At 39.3% G+C, this 24,085-nt stretch overlaps 1 protein-coding gene across 5 annotated transcripts in view; it reads left to right on the forward strand.

Moving 5' to 3' along the window:
* Positions 1-1,110: 1,110 nt before the first annotated feature.
* The window catches only part of LOC117928105 (serine/threonine-protein kinase CTR1-like), a 47,385-nt gene continuing 24,410 nt past the window's right edge, over positions 1,111-24,085 (forward strand). For 4 of the 5 annotated variants that reach the window (XM_034847941.1, XM_034847942.1, XM_034847943.1 and 1 more), the window contains exons 1-7: positions 1,113-1,624; positions 2,758-3,059; positions 3,148-3,292; positions 3,587-3,690; positions 16,014-16,222; positions 18,161-18,598; positions 18,725-18,765. In XM_034847941.1, coding sequence (XP_034703832.1) covers positions 1,355-1,624; positions 2,758-3,059; positions 3,148-3,292; positions 3,587-3,690; positions 16,014-16,222; positions 18,161-18,598; positions 18,725-18,765 — 1,509 coding nt within the window. In that variant the 5' untranslated portion in view covers positions 1,113-1,354. Of the gene's footprint in view, positions 1,625-2,757; positions 3,060-3,147; positions 3,293-3,586; positions 3,691-16,013; positions 16,223-18,160; positions 18,599-18,724; positions 18,766-24,085 lie in introns of all 5 variants that reach the window. The other variant, XM_034847945.1, reaches the window with a different exon arrangement.

The raw sequence follows: 24,085 nt of genomic DNA on the forward strand, positions 1-24,085 counted from the left end.
CAATTACTTTTCCTTATAATAGATTTTTTAATGGTTACGGCGGGTTGGTTAACCTAAGCCCAACCTAAAGTAAGAAATGATTAATCTAAACTCAATCTAACTTGAATTCTAACTTAATCTATTTAACCCAAACCTAACCAAATCTTATTTTTTTAAGTTTGGGTTGAGTTTAGGTTTGCATAATTCAAAATTGATTTATAATATTTAAAATTTTTAATGTATTTATATGAAAATTTAAATAATAAATAAAATAAAGTTTCAAGATAACAATAAAAGAATAAACATAAATTTATGTTTTCTAAAAAAAAAATTGATATTTTTCTTCAAAGTAGAAAAAAAAATGAATATTATTATATAGGATAAGATGTATTATAAATATTATAAAAATATTAAATCAAGTTCAGGTTATGTTTAGTATTATTCAAGCCTTAATTTAATCTTTACCCAAATTAAATTCAAGTTATAAATACTTAACTCAAACTTAACCAAGTATTAAAAATGATTACTCAAACTTGTCCAAATGTCAAATTAGATTTGGAATAACCCGTCCAAGTTGCATCCCTAATTATGGTATAAATATACTTAATAACTATTGGTATTAGATTTTGTGAATAACATCCGGTAAATTTATTTTGTTTATAAATTTTTTAGGGTTAAAAAAAAAAAAAGTATTAGATTTACAAAATGAGTTTTGATTTCATCTCTTTTAATGAAATAACCGGTTATGTAAAGTCTAGACTTCCAACAATGGAAATGACAAATTTGAAAAGCAGGGTAGACTTGATACCCTAACATTTTCCTTTTAATATTGTATTTTGTGAAGAGGGTGGTGTCCCATGCAGGAATGACTGACAATTTGATTCTTGTGGGGCAAGACCCTATGGTGGAGGTGCAGTCCCTTTTCTATAAAACCCATGTGTCACTTGTTTTCCCATATTATTTATTCGAAGACTGAACCCACCACTCCAATCAGATTCAATGAACAGGGACATTAACAAAATGTACCCATTTGTATGACATGTTTTTTTGTTTTTTTAATGATAAATAACTGGGAGTAACGTTTTTTTTAAGATCAAATGTACTAGGTTAGAAATAATTTACGACTGGGAGAGTAAGATGCGGAGACGGAGACATAAGGGAGAGGAAAATAGAGGCAAAAGATTAAGGTGAAGACAAAAATAGAATATTATGGACGTAGGTTGAATACGGAGTGATGAAGATTGAAGTGGAAGGTCGGTTACTTTACAGTTAGGTTAATTCAACCTCTCTTTCTCTCTCTGCGGTCTGCGCATGAAATCGAGGAGTATTGTAGCATCTGTGAGAATGGGAGTTTCATGATTCTCTAGGGTTTTGGATGGAACCTCATAATAGGCATGTACAGGAACAGATTCACTCCACCTCCAACCGCCAGCTCGCTTATGGAAGGGAACACTGGTCCAGCCCCAAAGACACGACGTGCTCCAAGAGCTGGGCTCAGCAGACCGAGGAGAGCTACCAATTGCAGCTCGCTCTCGCACTTCGCCTCTCCTCCGATTCTTCTTCTGCCGCCGATCCTTATTTCTTGGATTCTGCTACCGGTGATCGCCCAATTGGGTCTGCCAGGGACCTCTCTCATCGGTTCTGGGTACGAGCTTTGTTTGATTGGGGGTTGAGAGGCTTTGTTAGTGTTATGCGGTGGTTGATAGTGTGCTTGCTTTGCTTTTGGGCATTGAATTTTGAAATGGGTGAATTCTTGAGAATGCATATATGGTATTGTTTGACATGGTTTCCAAACGAGTGGGGGGTTATTAATGTTTTTGAATTCTCTTGTTAAAAATTTTGTTCCTTTCTGAAGATCACGCCATTGCTCTGAGTTACCTCTTTTGGTCCTCTTATACATTTCTCTCATTACATTTTATATGTCTCGCATGGGTCATCTCTTTTCCCCCGTTATTGGAGTTTAATGACTAACAGGATTCATCGACAACAGTAACTTTAAGTCTAATGAGTTTAGCTTGAGATTGGCTCGAGTCGAGCAGAGGCTAATTCAATACGATTTTAGAGCTTCCTGAACTTTTGAGACAAGCTTGAGCTGCTGCCTACTTGGCTTGGTTACTCATGAGTTGTGACTCAGTGAGCATCCTTAGGCTATAAAATTAATCGTGCTAATTTGGTTCAGCTTGTTATTGACTTGATTAGATGCTTACTTGAGATTTTTTATGAAATAAATGAGCCAAGGTCAATCATATTTTGGAGCTTGCTAACTTTGTTAACCTAGATCTTGCAGTGTTTTGCTTGCTTGGCTCAGCTCAGCTTAGATCATCCTATTTCTTCCTTGCAAATCATCTTCTTTATTATCCTTCACTGGGCATTTATTTCAAAGTTTTTCTTAAGAAACAATGAGTGGTGCATTTTTTGTGAATTCTAGTGAAGATTCTATGTGAAACTTAATTCAGTAATAAAGTTCATCATCCTCACTTTACATTTATATAAAAGGAAGGTTCATTACCATACTCATGTTTGGCCTTTTTGGAATCTTTGTATACATTGTGTATACTTTTTTGCACCTCTGTAGGTGCTATTAATACAATTGATGTTTTACCTATCAAAAAAAAAAAAAAAAAAAGAAAGGTTGATGGCACATTGTTTTTTATATTTTATTTTATCTTTCTTAAAATCAGCAAAGAATAATTAGTTGAATAATTATTCTTATGCTTTATGCTTGCATATTAGATTGATGCTTTTATGTATGCTGTTCTTATGTCTTCTGTGTTGTAGGTCAATGGCTGCCTGTCTTACATTGATAGGGTTCCAGATGGATTTTACCTGATACATGGGATGGACCCATATGTATGGACTATAAGCACTGATTTGAAAGAGACTGGTCGGATCCCATCTTTTGAATCATTGAAAGCTGTTGATCCTCGTGATGATTTCTCAATTGAAGTGGTTTTGGTTGATAAACATCAGGATCCTTCTTTAAAGGAGCTACAGAATAGGGCACTAAGTCATTCTAGTAGTTGGATTAAGGCAAAACAAGTGGTTGATGAGCTTGCAAACCTTGTCTGTAATCACATGGGGTGATTTCCACTCCCCTCCACTTTACAATATTTAAATTAATTCCTGTCTTTTTAGTCTTCTAACGCAAGCTTCCATTGTGATCACAAGGGGTGCAGCTTCTTCTGGAGAAGATGGTTTTTCCAACCACTGGAAGGAGTTTTCTGGCATGTTGAAGAACAGCCTTGGCTCTGTTGTACTTCCAATTGGAAGCTTATCTGTCGGCCTGTGTGTTCATCGTGCACTTCTATTTAAAGTAAGTCTCATCATGTAACTGTAATTTGTATGCTACTTAAAATTATGATATTGTTTTAAGTACTAGTATTTTCAAGTTGTATATAAATTTAGTGGAGCAACGCACTCCTTTCCTAGCTTGCTTACCTCTTCTGTTAGTCTTAGTCAATATATCATAAATGGTGCCAAATAAACTTTGAGTATCTATTCCATCTTCCATAGCTCAGAAATCTCTATAAATCCATTTTTTGTAGGGTAGAAATCTTGATAGAAGGCCTATCAAGACTAATTTGCTTGTTAAATGTAATCTTCGCAGGTGCTAGCAGATGTAGTCAACTTACCATGCCGGATTGCAAAGGGTTGCAAATATTGTAGAAGCAATGTTGCATCCTCCTGCCTTGTGCGATTTGGCCCTGAAAGGTATTTGTGTTGAGAAGTTATTTGAATTTTTTATTAAAGCTGAAAATTTTTTAAGCCATCTGCTAAATAGTGTAACATATTAATAAGCTTGGGAAGGTTATTTTATGGAGAATGTTTTGAAATATACAAATGGGTAAAATTAGGGATCTCAATGGGGCTGGTTTGGGGCTGATCACTCTTATCTTGGGTTTACTCCTAGCATCTAAATATCATCCCATCCGTGGATGAAACCTGCATCAAGGCAGGGCAGGTAGTGTTATTTTATTTTATTTTTCTATATACATAAATTCCTATTATTTGGCCAAGATGACAGAGATGAAAAATGGATACCAAATGCAGAAATGTATATTTGATTAACTTATATACACAAATCGGTTTAACAAAGAGTTGAGAAGAAGACAAGAAATCAAAGAAAGAAGGATGTGACAAAAAATGGATACCAATTGCAGAAATGTATATTTGGTCAATTTATATACACAAATCAGTTTAACAGAGAGTTGAGAAGAAAACAAGAAATCAAAGAAAGATGTGATGTGATGGTTGTCCCCAATTTCAATTCCATAACAACACAAACCCAGAGAAGATAAAGTTCTTTTGCAATCAACAAGATATAATAAATCTCTTATCAATCAACAGATATTATTTAACAATTATCTTATGAGCCCTTCCACCATAAATTAGATTGGCCTAGGAATGAGCCTTACCTCCTCATTTGCAATGATTTTGAAGTGGCTATGTACTGTGATGAAGAATAATGGAAGGACTGCTGTGTTGAATGTTGCAGCTATAGTGGTGATGATGTTATACTGATGATCATGCTAAAACGATGAAAAGGAATGGAGAGGTGGGGATAGGGTAGTCAGTTAGGAGGCAGATGCTTAGAAGTGGATTTGGGGAAAAACTTTTTCTTATAATCGGCATACGCATAACTAGAAAATGGGGAGTGATAAAGGGAAAAATTGTAATACAAGTTTAATTTCATAAGTAACTGAAGTGAGTTGGGTTAAACCCAAACCTGACCCTGATCTAGGTTTGACAAACAATATCATATCTGCCCCTACTCTAGTTATGAATTTAACAAACCCAATCTAATAGGGGTGGGGCTGTGTAGGTTGGGTCTCTAATTGACATTCTTGGGCAAAATGGAAGCCAAAAAAAACAGTGAGGCTGTGTTTAAGGGCTTCTATGGTTTGTACAGGAAGTTAAGTTGAAAAATGAGAAAAGATGTGTACAAACTGATCAGGGTGATCTAAAGGTGGTGTAGAGACTTGAATGAAGTTAGGTGCAGGATGAAGATCTTATTTCTCTTTTTGTAATTTTATTTTATTATTTTTTGAATTTTTAGTAAGCATGTTAGGAAAAAATGGAAGATTTACCCTCATATATTAGATATAATTTCTCTTAATAAGCTACATTCTTATGTTAAATGCAGCCCCATGGGGTACTTAAGACTTGATAATTCTTGACATGTTAGAATTACTGACATTTGCAAAAGAATTATGTATCTGAAATTACCAAAGTTCAAAAGAAGACAACAATAACAAATATGTTAGAAGTTGATGGTACTTAAAAGTGTCTCTTGATATGGAGTTGATCTTGAATGGGGTGTATATTCTAATTAATTTTTATGGATTTTTTAGGCCATGTAAGTTCTGTCTGATTAATTAGAATACCTAAATTAATTTAGATAAGTTTAATTAAGTGTTCTAGGTTCAATTCAAGAGTATTCCTAAATCACAGATTATTCAACAATTGAGACAATATATAAAACTTAAAATGAAATAGAATTGAGACAACGATATACATGGAATCCTTGAAATTTATGAACAAAACCATGTTTTGATCTGCTGATCCAAGTCAAATCCACTAAAAGTTGAGGTTATATAGGATATCTAACCAAATCTCACCAATCCAATCTAGGCTTCAGCTTTGATCCTTACTGTTTCACTTCCCCAGTATGAACCATATTGTGCCATGGTATTTCACAAATCTCTATTTACTATATTTTTCACTCCACAATTTGAATCCATGAAGCTTTGCTCCTCACAATTTGAATCCATGAATCACCACTCCTCATGAGCACCTAACCTGTTTCACTAGGTTAAATAGTTCTAAAGGTCTGTAGAAGATTCTTTAGAAAATCTAGGAATGAAAGATCAAAGCATATTTGGTTTTTGGAAAGTTATCTCTGAAAGTTTTCTCTAAGTTTCATAATGCTGCTAAGTTGTTTTTCTAAAACTCATAAGATGGGTAGTTATAGAAAAATCACTTAAGGTTTCTTTTGGGGTCTAAAGAAGAAAGAATTTTAGTCAAGGTAGGTAATTTTTCAGATTTTCAACCTGTGACAGTTGATCAATTGAGAGTGTTTTGATCAAGGTAGTTGCAATTTACTGTCTTGATTGATCACGATGATACTCGATTGATCTAGGTTCAAAATTCTGCATCAATTTGATAGACTTTTGTAGAAATTGAGAATAATACAATTGTATATTCAATCGTGTATATTTTACATAATCGGGTCCCTATTTAACATATACACAAAGAGCAAAATATGGAAATATAAAAATCAAACCAAACATTTAGCCTAAATATCAGATCTAATTGGGGCCTCAATCTTCTACCACAATATCTTTCAAATCACTTCCCAAATCATACGGGATTTCCACACTCCCCCTCAAGTTGGATCATAGATATTAATCATGTCCAACTTGCAAATAAAATCTTTAAAGCTAGATTTCTGTAACCCCTTGGTGAATATATCTGCCAATTGTTCCCTTGTAGGGATATAAGTCATGCAAATCGTCCCCTTCTCAATTTTCTCCTTTATAAAGTGTCCATCCACTTCTATATGTTTGATCTTATCGTGCTGAACAGGATTATGAGAAATACTAATGGCGGCTTTGTTGTTGCAATAGAGTTTGATGAGGAGCTCTACTGTAATGTGTAGTTCTTCCAACAATTTCTGCAACCATAGTCCTTCACACATACCTTGTGCAACTGCTTTGAATTCAACCTCAACACTGCTTCTAGCTATTACACTCTTCTTCTTACTTCTCCATGTTACTAGATTTCCCCAGACATGGGTGCAGTAGCCGGTAGTAGACCTTCTGTCTTTTGCTAATCTCGCCTAATATGCATCTGTATAGATCTCTACCTTTTTACTGTCACCCTTCTTAAAGAATAGTCATTTCCTTGGAGAACCCTTTAGATATTTGAGGATCTTATATACTGCTTCCATGTGACTTTCCTTTGGTGAATGCATGTACTGGCTAACCAGGCTTATGACGAAAGCAATGTCTGGTCCAGTGTGAGAAAGGTAGATCAGTCTACCTACTAGTCGCTGATATCTCTCTCTATCCACGGGTTTTCCGTCGCTTTCCGTCCCTTTTCTTGCCTTGATAGGGATATTGCTTGGCTTGCAACCGAGCATGCCAGTCAGCAAGTCAAGTACATACTTTCTCTGGGAGATACTAATTCTTTTCCTTGATCTGGCGACCTCTATTCCTAGGAAATACCGCATTTGACCTAGATCTTTTACCTCAAACTCTGTGGCTAAGACTTTCTTCAACCTCTCCACTTCTCCTGTGTTATCTCCAGTGAGAATGATGTCATCGACATACACGATTAGGATGGTCATCCTTCTATCGTTGGACTGTTTGAAGAATATAGTATGATCCAACTGTCCCTATTGGTATCCTTGATCCTTCATCACCTCATGCTTGATCAACTCCATGAAGCCAGCCATTGGCAAAATGTACATGTTCCTCCCGACGACAAATAATGTGTGGGATGCGATATGGGAAATATACTCCGATGCCGAGAATGCTTCCCAAATCTTTGAACTCAAGACGCGGCTCTAGCAGATGAAGTAAGGAGATCGGGAAGTCACGGAATACTACACTAAGATGCTGGGTTTGTGGCAAGAACTCATTCTTAGCTGCGAAGAGGAATGGGAGTGCACAGGTGACAGTGTGCGATTTAAGAAGAAGATGGAGAACGAGAGAGTCTTTGAGTTTTTAACGGGGTTGAACCGCGAGCTTGACGATGTTAGGAGCACAGTTCTCAGTCGCTGGTCGCTGCCCTCCATCTGAGAGGTCTTCTTTAAGGTGCGACGTGAGGAGAGCAGAAGGAAAGTGGTGTTGCGGGAACATATCACTTCTGGGCTGGAGGCTTTAGCACTTGTAACCCGTGGGCTTCACGTTGGATTTGGCCCAAGACAGTCTAAGAGGACTTATTGTGGGCATTGTAAGAAAACGGGCCACACTAAAGACACTTGCTGGATTGGAAGCCTAGATAGCCCAATAAAGCCCATAGTCATCAAGCCTCCACTGAAACCCAAGCAGACAAAACACCCACAGAAAATCATCAGTTAGCTTCTAGTGTGGGGTTTAATTCCGACCAACTTGTGAAATTATAAGTTTTTTTCTAATTTCCAAGCCTTTGGTCAGTCTTCTACCACTATGTCCTCTGGTTCTTTAGCCCACAAAGGTACCTTTCTAATAGCACTTAGCACCACGTCTCATATTACTCCCTGGATTATTGACTCTGGTGCATCTGATCATATGACTGATGCTCATCATTTATTTTCTACATACTCTTCTTGTGTTGGTAATTTAAAAGTAAAAATTGCAGATGGTACTTTATCCTCAGTTGCTGGCAAAGGGAGTATTCGTATTTTTGAGTCTATTACTCTTAACCCGGTCCTACATGTTCCTAATTTATCTTGCAATTTGCTGTCTATTAGTCAGTTAACCAAATAGTCTAATTGCTCAACTAAATTCCTACCCTCTCATTGTGTCTTTCAGGACCTATCATCGGGGAAGATGATTGGTAGTGTTAAGGAACGTGAGGGGCTATATTACTTTGACGAAGCTAATGTGAGTGGACAGTATCCTACTGTTTGTAATTCTGCATCCAGTCCTGGGGAAAATGAACTTTTGTTATGGCACAAAAGGATGGGTCATTCTAGTTTTTAGTACTTGCAACATTTATTTCCTTCACTATGTTCAAATAAAGCTTCATGGGATTTTCAGTGTGAAGTGTGTGAACTTGCCAAACACCATCGTGCATTTTTCCTAAATCTAAGTATAACCATCCATACCATTTACTCCGATTCATAGTGATCTATGGGGACCCTCATGTACCCCTAATAGGACCCATAGAAAATGGTTTATTACTTTTATTGAAAAACACTCGCTTGTGTTGGGTATATTTGTTGACTGATAAAATTGAGGTTCGATCAGTCTTCATGAACTTTCACTCTATGATATAAACTCAGTTTCACACCAAAAATTCAAATTCTTTGTACTGATAATGGTACTGAGTATTTCAATCACTCCTTGAGCCATTATCTACAGGAAAATCGTATTATCCATCAAAGTTCTTGCATTGACACCCCTAGGCAAAATGGGGTTGCAGAATGGAAAAATAGACATAGTCTTAAAGTTGCTCGTACCTTGTTGTTTACTTCTCGCATGCCCTCACAATTTTGGGGTGACTCCATTTTGATAGCCACATACCTTATTAATCGAATGCCTAGTAGGGTCCTATCTTTTGTCACACCTCTCCAGAAATTCCAAGAGTTTTTTCCCCATTCTAGACTCGGTGCACATCTTCCACTTCGTGTCTTTGGGTCCACTGTGTTTGTCCACGCTCACGCACCTAAGTGAAACAAATTGGATCCCAGAGCGCTTAAATGTGTCTTTCTTGGCTACTCTTCTACACAAAAGGGCTACAAATGGTATGACCCAATTTCATAGAAGTTATATGTTAGCCTAGATGTCACATTCTTTGAGCATACTCCCTACTATTCGCTTCAGGGGGAGTCCGTGAGTGAAGCTAGACCCCCCTTAACCTTAGACTACCTCGATGTTGCTGTGTTCGAATCCAACCCATGCCTTATATCTACCCCTTTGCCTAATACAAAAGGACACTTGAACTCAGGGGGAGATACGAAAATACAGACAAATAGGGAAACACTCGTATACTTAAGGAGGCCAAAATCGAAGTCCAATGAGACACTCACCTCCGAAGCACTAAAAGAGTCAGAACCGGTGATAGTTCCAACCCCTCAGCAGTCTAGCTCCAATCCTGATCAGGTAACATATGACTTACCCATTGCTCTTAGGAAGTAGCCTCGTTCATGTACTCTCCATCCTATCTCGAAATTTGTGTCTTATAATGCTCTTTCTGCAAAGTGTTGTGCTTTTACGACTAACCTTGATAGAATCCAGATTCCTGAAAACATTCAAGAAGCCTTGGAGATTCCAGAATGGAGAGAGGCAATGATGGAAGAAATAAGGGCATTGGAAAAAAATGGGACTTGGGAAGTGATGGCTTTGCCAAGAGGGAAGAAACTAGTGGGTTGTAAATGTGTATTCACAGTGAAATATAAGGCAGATGACACAGTAGAATGATACAAAGCCCGCCTGGTTGCAAAGGGGTTCACTCAGACCTACGACATCGACCATACCAAGACATTTGCACCAGTGGCAAAGTTGAACACCATACTAGTTCTCTTATCCTTGGCAGCAAACCTAGACTGGCCACTCCATCAGTTTGATATCAAGAATGTCTTTCTGAATGGTGAGCTGGAAGAAGAAGTGTTTATAACGCTACCACCAGGGTTTTGTAAGGAAGAAGAAGAAACCGGGGTATGCAAATTGAAGAAATCTCTGTATGATCTCAAGCAATCTCCAAGAGCATGGTTCGATAGATTTGCAAAGGTAATTAAGAACCAAGGATACCAACAGGAACAGTCGGATCATACTATGTTTTTCAAACAGTCCAACGATGGAAGGATGACCATCCTAATCGTGTATGTCGATGACATCATTCTCATTGGAGATAACATAGGAGAAGTGGAGAGGTTGAAGAAGGTACAGAGTTTGAGGTAAAATATTTGGGTCAAATGCAGTATTTCCTAGGAATGGAGGTCGCTGGATCAAGGAAGAGAATTAGTATCTCCCAGAGAAAGTATGTACTTGACTTGCTGACTGAGACTAGCATGCTTGGTTGCAAGCCAAGCGATACCCATATCAGGGCAAGAAAAAGGACGGAAAGCGACGGAAAACCCGTGGATAAAGAGAGATATTAACGACTAGTAGGTAGATTGATCTACCTTTCTCACACTAGACCAGACATTGCTTTCATCGTAAGCGTGGTTAGCCAGTACATGCATTCACCAAAGGAAAGTCACTTGGAAGTAGTGTATAAGATCCTCAGATATCTAAAGGGTTCTCTAGGGAGAGGACTATTCTTTAAGAAGGGTGACAGTAAGAAGGTAGAGATCCACTTTTCTTATGACTGAGGATCTTGGAGACTTTAGACCTATTAGCCTTTTGGGGGGGCTTTATAAATTATTGGCTAAAGTGCTAGCCAACAGGCTTAAGAAAGTGGTAGGAAAGGTGGTTTCCACTACCCAGAATGCCTTTGTGACGGGAAGACAAATTCTTGATGCATCCTTAATTGCAAATAAGGTGATAGACTCGTGGCAGAAAAGAAAAAAGAAGGGGCTTATCTGCAAATTAGACATTGAGAAAGCTTATGACAGCATCAATTGGAAGTTTTTGTTGAAGGTCTTGCAAAAAATGGGCTTTGGATCTAAGTGGTTGGGGTGGATGTGGAGTTGCTTGTCTTCAGCCAAATTCTCAGTTCTGGTTAATGGGGTTCCAACTGGCTTTTTCCCAAGCAGTAAGGGGCTTAGACAAGGAGATCCCCTATCTCCCTACCTTTTTGTTATGGGAATGGAAGTGCTAGATGTTCTCATTAGGAGAGCTGTGGAGGGGGGATTCTTATTAGGGTGTAGCATTTGGGGTGGTAGTAGATCTACTTTGAACATCTCCCATTTATTCTTTACTGATGTCACAATTGTATTATGTGAGGCAAGTAAAGAGCACCTAACTCATTTAAGTTGGATTCTCCTCTGGTTTGAAGCTGCTTCAGGTCTAAGGATTAACTTAGCCAAAAGTGAAATTATCCCAGTTGGTGAGGTGGATGAGATTGAAGAGTTGGCAGTAGAGTTACGCTGCAGGGTGGGATCCTTGCCCTCTTAGTATTTAGGTCTTCCTCTAGGGCTCCTAATAGGACTCCTTCTATGTGGGATGGGGTGGAAGAGAGAGTAAGGAGGAGACTTGCGCTTTGGAAACGGTAGTATATTTCCAAAGGGGGGAGAATCACCCTTATAAAAAGCACTTTGGCTAGCATGCCAATCTATCAAATGTCTATTTTCCGTATGCCTAAGATTGAGAGAAAGTGCAAAGGGACTTCCTGTGGTGGGGGGGGACTTGGAGGGGAAAACTCATCTAGTTAAATGGGAGGTGGTTTGTACAGACAAGAACAAGGGTGGGCTAGGCCTAAGGAAGCTAGCCTTGTTGAACAAAGCCTTACTTGGTAAGTGGATATGGAGGTATGCTTGCGACAAAGATAATCTTTGGAAACAAGTGATCACGACGAAGTATGGGCAAGAGGGCCTTGGATGGAGGTCAAAGAAGGCTAATGGGGCGGTTGGAGTAGGGGTGTGGAAGGAGATCTTGAAAGAATCTGTTTAGTGCTGGGATAACATGATGTTTCTAGCTGGGAAGGGCACCAAAATCAGATTTTGGACAGATATTTGGTGTGTTGGTACAACGTTGTCCCACTGCTTCCCTCACCTTTTTGTCATGGCTGTTCATAGGAATGCAACGGTTGAGGAAATGTGGGATCAAAATTCTGGTCAAGGAGGTTGGAATCTAAATTTTTTGAGGGACTTTAATGATTGAGAGTTGGATATGGTTGGGGATTTGCTCCATGTTTTGAGGGGTCATAGACCTTCTTTGGAGGAAGACTTAGTTCTTTGGAGGGGAGGAAGAAATGGTCAGTTCAGGGTCAAGGAAACTTATAGTTTGCTGGCCAATCCTAATGACACCGTTTTTCCTTCAAGATGTATTTGGGTGGATAGGGTGCCAACTAAAGTCGTTTTTTTGGCTTGGGAGGCGACGTGGGGGAAGGTGTTTACTTTGGATAGGCTTTAGATAAGAGGGGGGCAACTTCCTAATTGCTGTTTTTTGTGTGATTGTGAAGAAGAAAATGTAAATCATATTCTTATACACTGTATAGTGGTTAGAGCTTTGTGGGATATTGTTCTTGGGTTAATAGATGTAAAATGGGTCTTTCTAGAAACTGTAAAGGAGGTCTTAACTAGCTGGAGGGGCCCCTTTGTGGGGAAGAAAAGGAAAAAGGTTTGGAAATCCATCTCGTTATATATTTTTTGGACGGTTTGGAAGGAGAGGAATAGATTAACTTTTAGGGGAGGGGGGTGTGTTGAATATCTAGAAACTAAAGAATTTTTCTGTTTGTAATTTATGGAGTTGAGCCAAATTGTATTTAGGTGAGGAGTCTCTCTCCCTTATAGGCTTTTTGGAGTGGGTAGCATCCACTTAAGGGGAGGTGAATCCTTTCTGGTTTTGTAGTTCTTAGCCGCCTTGTATATCCCCTGTATACTTTGTGGCTTTTTGCCTCTTCTTTAATGCATTTCTTTTTTACTTATCAAAAAAAAAAAAAAAAAGAAGGTAGAGATCTATATAGATGCAGATTGAGCGGGATCAACAGAAGACAGAAGGTCTACTACCGGCTATTGCACCCATGTCTGGGGAAATCTAGTAACATGGAGAAGTAAGAAGTAGAGTGTAGTAGCCAGAAGCAGTGCTGAGGCTGAATTCAAAGCAGTTGCACAAGGTATGTGTGAAGGACTATGGTTGTAGAAACTGATGGAAGAACTACACATTACAGTGGAACTCCCCATCAAACTCTATTGTGACAACAAAACCGTCATTAGTATTTCTCATAATCCTGTTCAGCATGACAAGGCCAAACATATAAAAGTGGATAGACACTTTATAAGGGAAAAAATTGAGAAGGGGACTATTTGCATGACTTATATCCCTGCAAGGGAACAATTGATAGATACATTCACCAAGGGGTTACAGAAATCTAGCTTTGAAGATTTTATTTGCAAGTTGGACATGATTAATATCTATGATCCAACTTGAGAGGGAGTGTGGAAATCCCGTATGATTTTGGGGTGATTTGTAGGATATTGTGGTAGAAGATATTTAGGCTAAATGCTTGGTTTGATTTTTATTTTTTCCATATTTTATTTTTTCCATATTTTTCTCTCTGTGTATACATTAAATAGGGACCCAATTATATAAAAAATATACGATTGAAGTATTCTTAGTTTCTTGATATATGCATATATTTTAACAAAGGGTGTAGATGCCTTGATGGTTAGGCTCCTTGTTCTCCATATTGGAGGTTTGAGTTTGAGTTCCAAATCCCTCCCCCGTCTTGAATTTTTAAAGCTGAAACTTGGACCTACTGAGTTTCATCAATTTTTGGCATTTACCAGATTTTTCTGAATTTATTGCCAATTTTTTTGAGGCATTTATAGCTATATTACCGATTTTTCAATGGGCCACATCAGCCCACCAAACAGGGGTTTAAGTAGCCCACAGCCCACCAAACGAGTCTCCCATTTTTGTATTGGCCACCACCGATAACTGAAAAATTTCTAAGATGTTTGGGTATCAACAAGCTGAAATTTTAATCCATGGTGATTAGCATGGTCAGTTGCTTGCACACTGCAGCCTAGACCAGGACAGCCTTCATCCCTCTTCTCTTGTACTCATTTTCTTTTCTCTGTCTAAAAAGAGCTCTAATCTCTCCCTGACAAACCCTAAACTTCTCTGTCTTATGTCTCACTTCGTGCTCTCATTGAACCCACTAGGAAAAGAAGACTCTGTTTTTCCATTTTTTTTTTATTTGTTGGCCAGCTTTCTTTGAAAGATCACGAGAAAGCGAAGTTCAAATTGGCTCTTTTTTTTGAATAATTAATGCCTTATATCTTGATAAGTCCTTGGTGTAATTTTTTTTTTTTAAATTTCTGATTGGAATGAGAAAATATATTAGAAGTGGCTAAGAGGAGGCGCTTCATAGTACACACAATGTATACAATAGATGCCTAGTGTATGCAAGAGGGACATAAACAAACAAAACCTGTCTCCTTACTTGAAGCTCAACCATTCTACAAAATCAGTCATAGTCATTGTGTGATCCTCATGTACACCCTAACCCATAAGTACATAAAAATTCAAATTTGATTGTTTGGTCTGATTGCTCAGTATCATTAGAAGACCTTCTATTCCTTTCTTTCCTAAGGGTCCAAAACAAGCACAAGGAGGGGGTCTTATAGATCAATTTTTTTTTTTCCATTTTTTCCCATGAAATTGCTGTGCCAACCCAAATGATTCCTTCTAATTGAAGATTTCATCATCCAAACCACTCCAAAGAGAGAAAATATTAGGTGCTACAACATACTTGCTTTAGATCCATGTAGAAGCAAGTGATCATTTGTTTCCTTGCCTTTGCACAAATAACACCTATTTGGCAAAGTCCATCCCTTTCTTTAGAGCTGGTCAAGAGTTAGAATTTTTTCCCAAGATGCTTCTTGATTGACCTTTGTTGGTGCCCATGTGCTTCACACTACACTTGCCAAGAAAGGCTCTTTATCTCTCATGGAGAGGGATGAATAGAGGGATCAAACCAAAAAAATTGCTGCTCTTGGACTCATGCTATCTCGATTTATCCTCCACTTCCCTTTTAATTGACAAAGTTTGTAATTTTTGTAAGAAAATATCTGCTTCATTAAGCTCCCTATCATTAAACTGCCTTGAAAAGTCGTGGCTTCAACCACCCCTTTGCCAACCTGCTCCCATGCTTCCACTAGCTATTCATCTTTGTCAGATGCAATAGAGAATAAGTTTGGGAAGGCTTCTTCCAAGGTTAAATCCTTGCACCATAATTCTTTTAAAAATTTAAGTCTTCTCTCATTCCTAAGTGAAAAACAAGACCACCTTTTTATACCCTCCCATTCATTTTTGATGGCTTTCCACACCTGCACTCCATATCCTTCTCTCACTCTCTTGAACACCGCCCCCCTTATCTTTAGAACTTCCCTTTTATGATTTGTTTTCAAAAGGACTCCCTTTCATTAGCAATTTCTCCAATTCCACTTACCGAGCAAAGCTTTGTTCCAGGCTGAGTCTAAGACCCCCATCCTTCTTTTCCAAGAAGACTATGGTCTAATTAACCAAATGAGGTCGTTTCTGTAATGCGCCCCCTCCCCGCAAAAAGTCTCTTTGGATCTTCTTGAATCTTGAACTGATAGGTCCTTGGTGTAATACTTACAACTTAATTGAATGTCTATTATTTTGTATTTTTCACGATATAGGATGCATTCTTTCTTATTTATGTTAGTCAATAAAAAGATTTATGTACTTTCCCAGGGAGTATTTGGTTGATTTGATGTGTAATCCGGGTGCTCTGTGCTCACCTGATTCCTTGCTCAATGGTACATCTTCCATCTTAGTTTCTTCGCCCTTATGCCATCCAAGATTTAAATTGGTTGAAACAGCTGAGGACTTCAGGATATTGGCCAGACTGTATTTCTTTGACTGTCAATCACTTAATATTGCATTTGATGATCCTTCCTCAGGTGATTCCCCTGTTACTTATTTCCATATATTTTGCAATTTCTGTAAGTGTTCTGATAAGAGTTTCTTCATGCGTGTATTCTATTCCAGAATATTTATTACATCCATATTTATCCGTCTGTTTAGAGATTTATTTTTATATTTGCTTGAAATGTACCATATCTTCATTCTTGTGCTCTTGATATTTGTCTTCAGCAATCTGGTTGTTTCTGTAAAACCACCACTAAAGGATTGTATATGATTCATAGTGAAAAGAACTGGGATTCTTAAGTTTTGTTTAATTGTGACTTATTTTTATAAGTAAGAAAACATACTAGAAGATGCCAAAGGGCATGCAACTGCCACTCCCAATGTACATGTGAAGTACATGAACAACATCCAGAGGGAAAGAATGCATTTGTTAATGCAGTCTAGAAAATGAGCCCTTCCTACCAGAGGATGATTTTACTGTACCTTGAAAACCATTAAATTTGACCTCTTCAAAATTTGTCCTGTTCTGCTGTATCTAAATACATGATGCCAAATAAAGAGGGTTGTCCTCCACAACTTTCTCCTGTTCTTCCTGACAAACTTCCTATCCCACCCTAAAAGCATCTTGATGCACTGACCTTGGGAGAACCCATACTAATTCAAAGAGAACAAATATCTTCAATCTTGAGTCATTAGGAAAGTAAAAGAAAATGATTAATGGACACTTCAGCCAATTTGGAATAATTGTCTCTTTTAACAAGCTGGTTAATGGTTTAAATGTAACCAAATTTTATTCAATTTTAGTTTTCTTTAAAAGCTTGTTAGAAGGTTGGAAATTGAAATTAAACAGAGAACATAATTTCAAATATGAGTAAAATGAAGAAAATAAATTTCCCAAAAAATGAATAGAAAATTACAATTAATGTTAATCATAGCTAAGAGATTAGAGAAGACTTTAAAATGCTTTAGACTGCAATTGTTGAAGCCTTTTTTCTTCTTGACAATGGAAATGGACCAGTGAGTCTGCTTTTCAAAGGCCTCCACTAAAGAGGAATCCTCTGCTCACAAGTTAATCTCCACCAATGAATGGTGGCCAGGAAACAATAATAAAACTTTTGACGGTGCTAAATCACTGTTGGTTTTCTTTTCTTTTATTTTTATTTTTATATGCATAATTTCCTTTTTGTTCATTTATGCAATTTTCCTTTTTGGTACATGCAAATGAGCCTGGAACCTTCCATCCCCATCTGAACCGCTTCCCACCTGAAACATGCTTTGGCGGCTTGTTTGATATAATTTCATATTGTGTTAATTACTTTTATTTCTTCCTTAAGTATTCATGAAAATCATGCTAACACTTGAGTTGTTCAGAAGATATGCCCTCTAAACTGATCATCTCCGTTGTTGCTATAATAATTTCCTTCCAAAACACCCAAAAAAATATTTCAAACCATTTGGTTTCTTGTTATGAACTGCTGCTCTGTGAGCCATCGACCGAGTTTTAACTTTTAAACATTTACCTATATCATGATTAGTGCCAAACAGATTCAGTGTTTATTTTATATGATTTGACCTTAGAACAACGGATAAACAAGTGCTTCTTATTTTATCAGACATATTATGAAGGTCTGAGATGCATTTCTGATGCTTGATGTAAAGGTGGTTGTATGATAAATGTTAAGCCTTCATATAGCACTTTGATGCTTCTGTATGGTTAAGTTAGTATCATCTTTGAAGAGGATGCTAACATGGATGCTACATCCTTTGGCAAGTTCAAAACAAAATAATTGATAAATTGCAACATAGGTGCCTCGGATGGAGTAGGCATGTCATTGAAAAAACTAAATCAGGAGTATCATTCTCAAATAGTAATAATGAATGCAAGGCAACTGTCATTCACCTTCACAAAGGTTTATATATTTTGTTTTTTATAAGTAATTTATTTGGTTTTCTTTTTCCCCATCGTGTAGGTGCTGCTGTTGGACAAGATGATAACTCAGATTCACGGTTCCCTAAACCTTTTGATAGGAGTTACACTGAGAGCAAGAACCTGGTATCAACTTCAAATAACCACCATGAACTTTTTCTGCCCCAAAGGACTGCACGACTTGTATCCCATGATAGAGATCCCCAGATGCAAAACTCGTTCAATCCTTTGCCAAATGTCATAAACTCAAAACACTTGGTCAAAGGTGCAGTTCGACCAAGTCACATCCTACCAATGGGTAATAGAGATGTTCAACCTATTTTGCCCTTTCCTAGGCCAAGGCCTGGTACAAATAAGAATCTGGGGTTCATGGAAAAGAATCACTCAGTAACAAGTAGATCAAGTCTAAAATATTCTCTTGTAGAGGAGGATCTGGAGATTCCGTGGAGTGAACTTGTTTTGAAGGAGAACATTGGAGCAGGTAAGACAGACCATCACAGACTGCAAAGCTTACTAACCATTGACTTTCAACTTCTTTTTCATGATTGCAATCTGTTTCCAATGGGATAACATTGTAAATGAACAGTATTGGTGTAATGCATTTCAGGTTCGTTTGGAACTGTTCATCGTGCTAAGTGGCGTGATTCAGTAAGAAATTTTTTCCCTATATTCTTACTTGGCAGTTTGGAATAGTTTGGTACATTCAGTAAGATGAATATTTTGTCTAATATTGATATGGTTATTTTGTTAAGTTCAAGTGTGTTTTATTTCTTTTCAGAAAACATTGTTCTGAAATTGAATATATGCATGCAGAATCAATTTTTTAACCCCCTCCTTTTCCCCTTTATTTTCATGAAATGAAGTCAGATACTTGCATTGGAGATGATATAGCAGTTGTTTCTTCTGAATTGAGTTAAATGACTCTTGAAAAAAAGTACTTACCCTGACTGAATTCATTAAGTTATGAGGAAAGTTGCGAGTCATGGTAGCTAGAAGTTCTTGTGGCCTGTTGCATGGATCCCTTTTTCTTTGTATTTGCTTGGCAGAAATACTGGTGTTGGGATTTGGATTTGTTGAGAGAGAGAGAAAGAAGAAAAACCTTAATTCTCATTAATGTAATAATCTACTTACAATTGAGAAATATATATATATATACAAGGCTAGGAGTCCTAACTACCATACATGTATCCTATATTAACAAGGAAAGGTTATATACTATAAATACATTATATTCAACACTCCCCCTCAAGCTGGAGCATATACGTCATATGCACCAAGCTTGTTACAAATATATTTAATCCTAGGACCTCTGAGAGATTTAGTGAAGATGTCAGCTAGTTGATCATTTGAATTAACAAAACTTGTAGCAACACATCCTGATGCGATCTTCTCTCTAATGAAATGACAGTCAACTTCAATATGTTTGGTCCTTTCATGAAAGACTGGATTGGATGCAATATGTAATGCGGCCTGGTTATCACATATGAGTTTCATCTGTTCATCCTTTCCAAATCTCAACTCTAGAAGAAGATGTCTCAACCATATGAGTTCACATGTTGCCAAAGCCATAGCTCGATACTCGGCTTCAGCGCTAGATCTGGCCACTACATCTTGTTTCTTACTCTTCCAAGATATTAGATTACCTCCAATAAAAACACAGTACCCTGAAGTGGAACGTCTATCTGTGGGTGAGCCAGCCCAATCTGCATCTGTGTAACCAACAACCTGAGTATGACCTCTGTTCTCGTACAACACACCTTGGCCTGGTGTACTTTTGATATATCGAAGAATGCGGATTACAGCATCCCAATGGCTATCACATGGTGACTGTAGGAATTGACTAACAACACTCACAGGAAAAGAAATGTCTGGACGAGTAATGGTGAGATAGTTCAATTTACCTACGAGCCGTCGATATCTCCCGGGGTCTCCTAAAGGCTCCCCCTGTCCTGGTACAAGTTTGACATTCGGATCCATAGGTGTGTCTACCGGTTTACAGTCTAACATACCAGTTTCTTCCAGGATGTCTAAAGCATACTTCCTTTGGGAAAGGACCACAGCAGAACTGGATTGAGCTATCTCAATTCCCAAGAAATACTTGAGTTTCCCCAAGTCTTTGGTCTGAAAGTGGGTAAAAAGGTGTTGCTTTAGTTTCTGAATACCATCCTGATCACTGCCTGTAATGACGATGTCGTCCACATAAACAACCAGATAAATACACTGCCCCAAAGAGTTATGATGATAGAAAACTGAATGGTCTGCTGTACTGCGAAGCATGCCAAACTCTTGAACAACAGAACTAAAACGGCTAAACCATGCTCGAGGAGATTGTTTCAAGCCATATAGAGAACGGCGTAACCTGCATACTAAACCAGACTCCCCCTGAGCAACAAAACCAGGAGGTTGCTCCATATAAACTTCCTCGGCAAGATCACCATGAAGGAAGGCATTTTTAATATCCAATTGATAAAGAGGCCAAGAACACATGGCAGCCATGGAGAGAAGCAGACGAACAGAAGCAATCTTGGCAACCGGAGAGAATGTGTCACCATAATCAGAACCATAAACCTGAGTATAGCCTTTAGCAACTAAGCGGGCCTTAAGGCGATCAACCTGACCATCAGGACCAACCTTAACTGCGTAAACCCAACGACAACCAACGGTAGATTTACCCGAGGGTAAAACAACAAGATCCCAAGTGCCATTAGAGTGCAGAGCAGCCATTTCATCCACCATTGCCTGTCGCCAGCCTGGATGGGAAAGAGCTTCATGGGTGCTCTTTGGAAGAGAAACAGAGGATATAGCAGAAACAAAAGCAAAATAGGGTGAAGATAATCGATGATAACTCAAAAAATTGTAAATAGGATGAGGATTACGAGTAGAGCGAGTACCTTTCCGAACAGCAATGGGTAAGTCATTAGGAGAAGGCAGAGCCGGGGTAGGTGAAGCCGAAGGGATAGGAAGTGAGTCAGCAGGTGCCTCAGCAAAAGGGAGAGGAGCAACGACACGAGGGCGACGATGATAAACCTGAAGTGGCCGAGGAGGCATAGCATCAGGTGGGGAGACAATGGGAATAGGCAAGACTTCAGAAACAGGAAGAGACTCAGAAGTGGTGGAAAAGAATGGTGAGTCCTCAAAGAAGGTGACATCAGCGGAGATAAAGTATCGATGAGTCTCAAGGGAATAACAACGATAACCCTTCTGAAGTCTAGAGTATCCCAAGAAGAGACACTTCATGGCTTTGGCGGAAAGCTTGTCCTGTCCAGGAGTGAGAATATGAACAAAGCAAGTACAACCAAAGACACGAGGAGGAAGGAAATAAAGTGGTTGGTCAGGGAAGAGAAGGGAGTGAGGAATCTGATCATGTAAGACAGAGGAGGGCATACGATTAATCAAATAACAAGCGGTAAGAACAGCGTCCCCCCAAAAACGAAAAGGAACATTGCTATGGAGGAGAAGAGTACGAGCTGTCTCAACAAGATGTCGATTCTTGCGTTCAGCTACCCCATTTTGTTGAGGAGTATGAGCACAAGAAGACTGATGAAGAATCCCATGATGAGACATAAACGAAGTAAATGGGGCTGAAAAATATTCCCTGGCATTGTCACTGCGTAACACACGAATAGAAACATTGAACTGGGTTTGGATTTCAGCATAAAATTTCTGGAAAATAGAGAATAACTCAGCTCGATTTTTCATTAAAAATAACCAAGTACATCGAGAATAATCATCAATGAAAGTGACAAAATACTGAAATCCTAAAGTAGACGCAGTCCGACAAGGACCCCAAACATCAGTGTGGACAAGCTCAAAAGGAGACTTTGCCCGATTATTCAAACGCTTTGGGAACGAGACACGAGTATGTTTCCCAAGCTGACATGACTCACACGGAAGCGACGATAAAGTGGAAAAACGAGGGACCATCTTCTGGAACTTGGAGAGACTAGGGTGGCCCAGACGATTGTGAATGAGGAGAGGAGCATCAGTGGAAATGCAAACTGCAGGAGATGAATCCGAGGTGAGGTGATAGAGGCCTTGAGACTCACGTCCTATGCCAATCGTCTTCCCCGTACTCCGGTCCTGCAAGGTCACAAATTTATCAGAAAAGGTAATAGAGCAATTAAGAGTACGAGTGATTTTGCTGATGGAAATAAGATTAAAAGGACATTCAGGAGTATAAAGGACAGAAGTGAGAGGTAGAGAAGGCAGAGGAAGGGCCAAACCAATACCTTTAGCCACAGTTTGAGAACCATTAGCTAAGGTAACATTAGGTAAAGCAGAGGTAGTAGTAATAGAGGAGAAAAGATCCTTATTACCAGATAAGTGATCAGAAGCTCCAGAATCTAGAATCCAGGGTCCAAGAGAAGATGTGTGGGTAAGGCAGGCAGAGGCATTACCAGGCTGGGCAACAGAGGCAACAGAAGCCTGAGATGCGGAAGAGCTCGGAGCTTGAGGCAGCGGAGAATCAGAGGACTGGGCCACATGGGCAGTGCGAGGAGGTCGTCCATGTAACTGATAGCAACGATCGCGAGTGTGGCCAAGTTTATTGCAATAGGTGCAATGAGGACGTTGACCTCTACCTCGGGTACCACTACGGCCTCCTCGAGAGTTAGTTTGAGAAACTAACACAGAAGAATCTGAAGTGCTATCAAATGGCAAAGTCTGAGTGGAGGAGATACGGAGGAGGCGAGCAAACACATCATCCAAGGACGGAACTGATGAACTACCAAGAATCTGATCGCGGACAGGCTCAAGATCCGGACGGAGGCCAATAAGAGTAAGAACCATGAAGAACTTGTCAAGCTGTGTTTGTTGAGCCCCAACATCAGGAGTAAGAGGCATCACAGTCAAGAACTCCTCCTTAAGAGAGGCAATCTGGCCAATATAAGTAGATAGATCCAAGTCCTGTTGGCTGAGATGGACAATTGCAGAAGCCACCTTATAAAGACGCTGGATATCATTCGTATATAATCCTTTGGCCTGAGTCCAAAATTTAAAACAAGTTTTGTAGGCCCGAAGATGAAGAAGAATCTTGGGATCAACCGATTGCCATAATACACTACATAACTGTGCATCTATCTTCCTCCACTGTACGCGGTCAACCTCAGGGATATCTGCCTCCTGTGTAATCAAGTGATCCTCATATCCTTGACCCATAAACCAAAGTTCAACAGACGCAGACCAGGAAAGATAATTGTCACTGCCAACCAATTTCTCCGAAGTAATCATAGGAGATCCAGATATAACAGCGGAAAAAATGGAATTTTTAGTAGTCATATCTACTTATCTGAAGAATGAAGTATGTTTGGATCGAAGAGAGCCCTAATACGGCTTCAGATTGCGGCGTGGCACCACCGAAAAAGGGAGACGGCCTCAGATCGCGGCGTGGTACCACCAGAAAGGTAGAAGAACACTTCCCAAGGCACGTGCAGGGGTTGGAGTGGAGAAAAAGTAGTCGGAGCTTCGCCGGAAAGGCTGTTTGGAGGGCCGACGGAGACAAAAATCCCCAAAAGAGGTATGTGCAGGGCTCGGATGGGAGAACCAGGGAGGTAGGGAGGCTGGTCGGCGTCAGGCGAAGCTGGAGGAGGAGGCGCGTCGCCGGAAAAGGCCTCACGCGCCCTCACGCGCCGGCGCGTGAGATTCAGTCGCCGGCCGGAAATTTGCGCGTGGACGGCGCGTGGATGGGATTTGGTGCCGGTGCCTTCACAAAAGTTGTAGATCTCCTCCAGGCGCTCCTTCTGGTATAGTCGGTGTCGGAAAAATACGTCGCCGGAAAAGTCGCCGGAAAATTCGCCGGAAAAGTTCGCCGGCGGTGAGTAGTTTCTGTCGACGATCCGAATGACCGGAAAGTATTGGAAGATGGGGAAGGTGACCGGAATGAAACACGGTCACCGGAAGGTTTCCCGGAGTTGATGACACGGGAAACAAGAAAGAATTAGGTTTTCTTCCTTGGCTCTGATACCATGTT

Source organism: Vitis riparia, chromosome 13, assembly GCF_004353265.1.
Source record: "Vitis riparia cultivar Riparia Gloire de Montpellier isolate 1030 chromosome 13, EGFV_Vit.rip_1.0, whole genome shotgun sequence".
NCBI classification, from domain to species: Eukaryota; Viridiplantae; Streptophyta; class Magnoliopsida; order Vitales; family Vitaceae; genus Vitis; species Vitis riparia.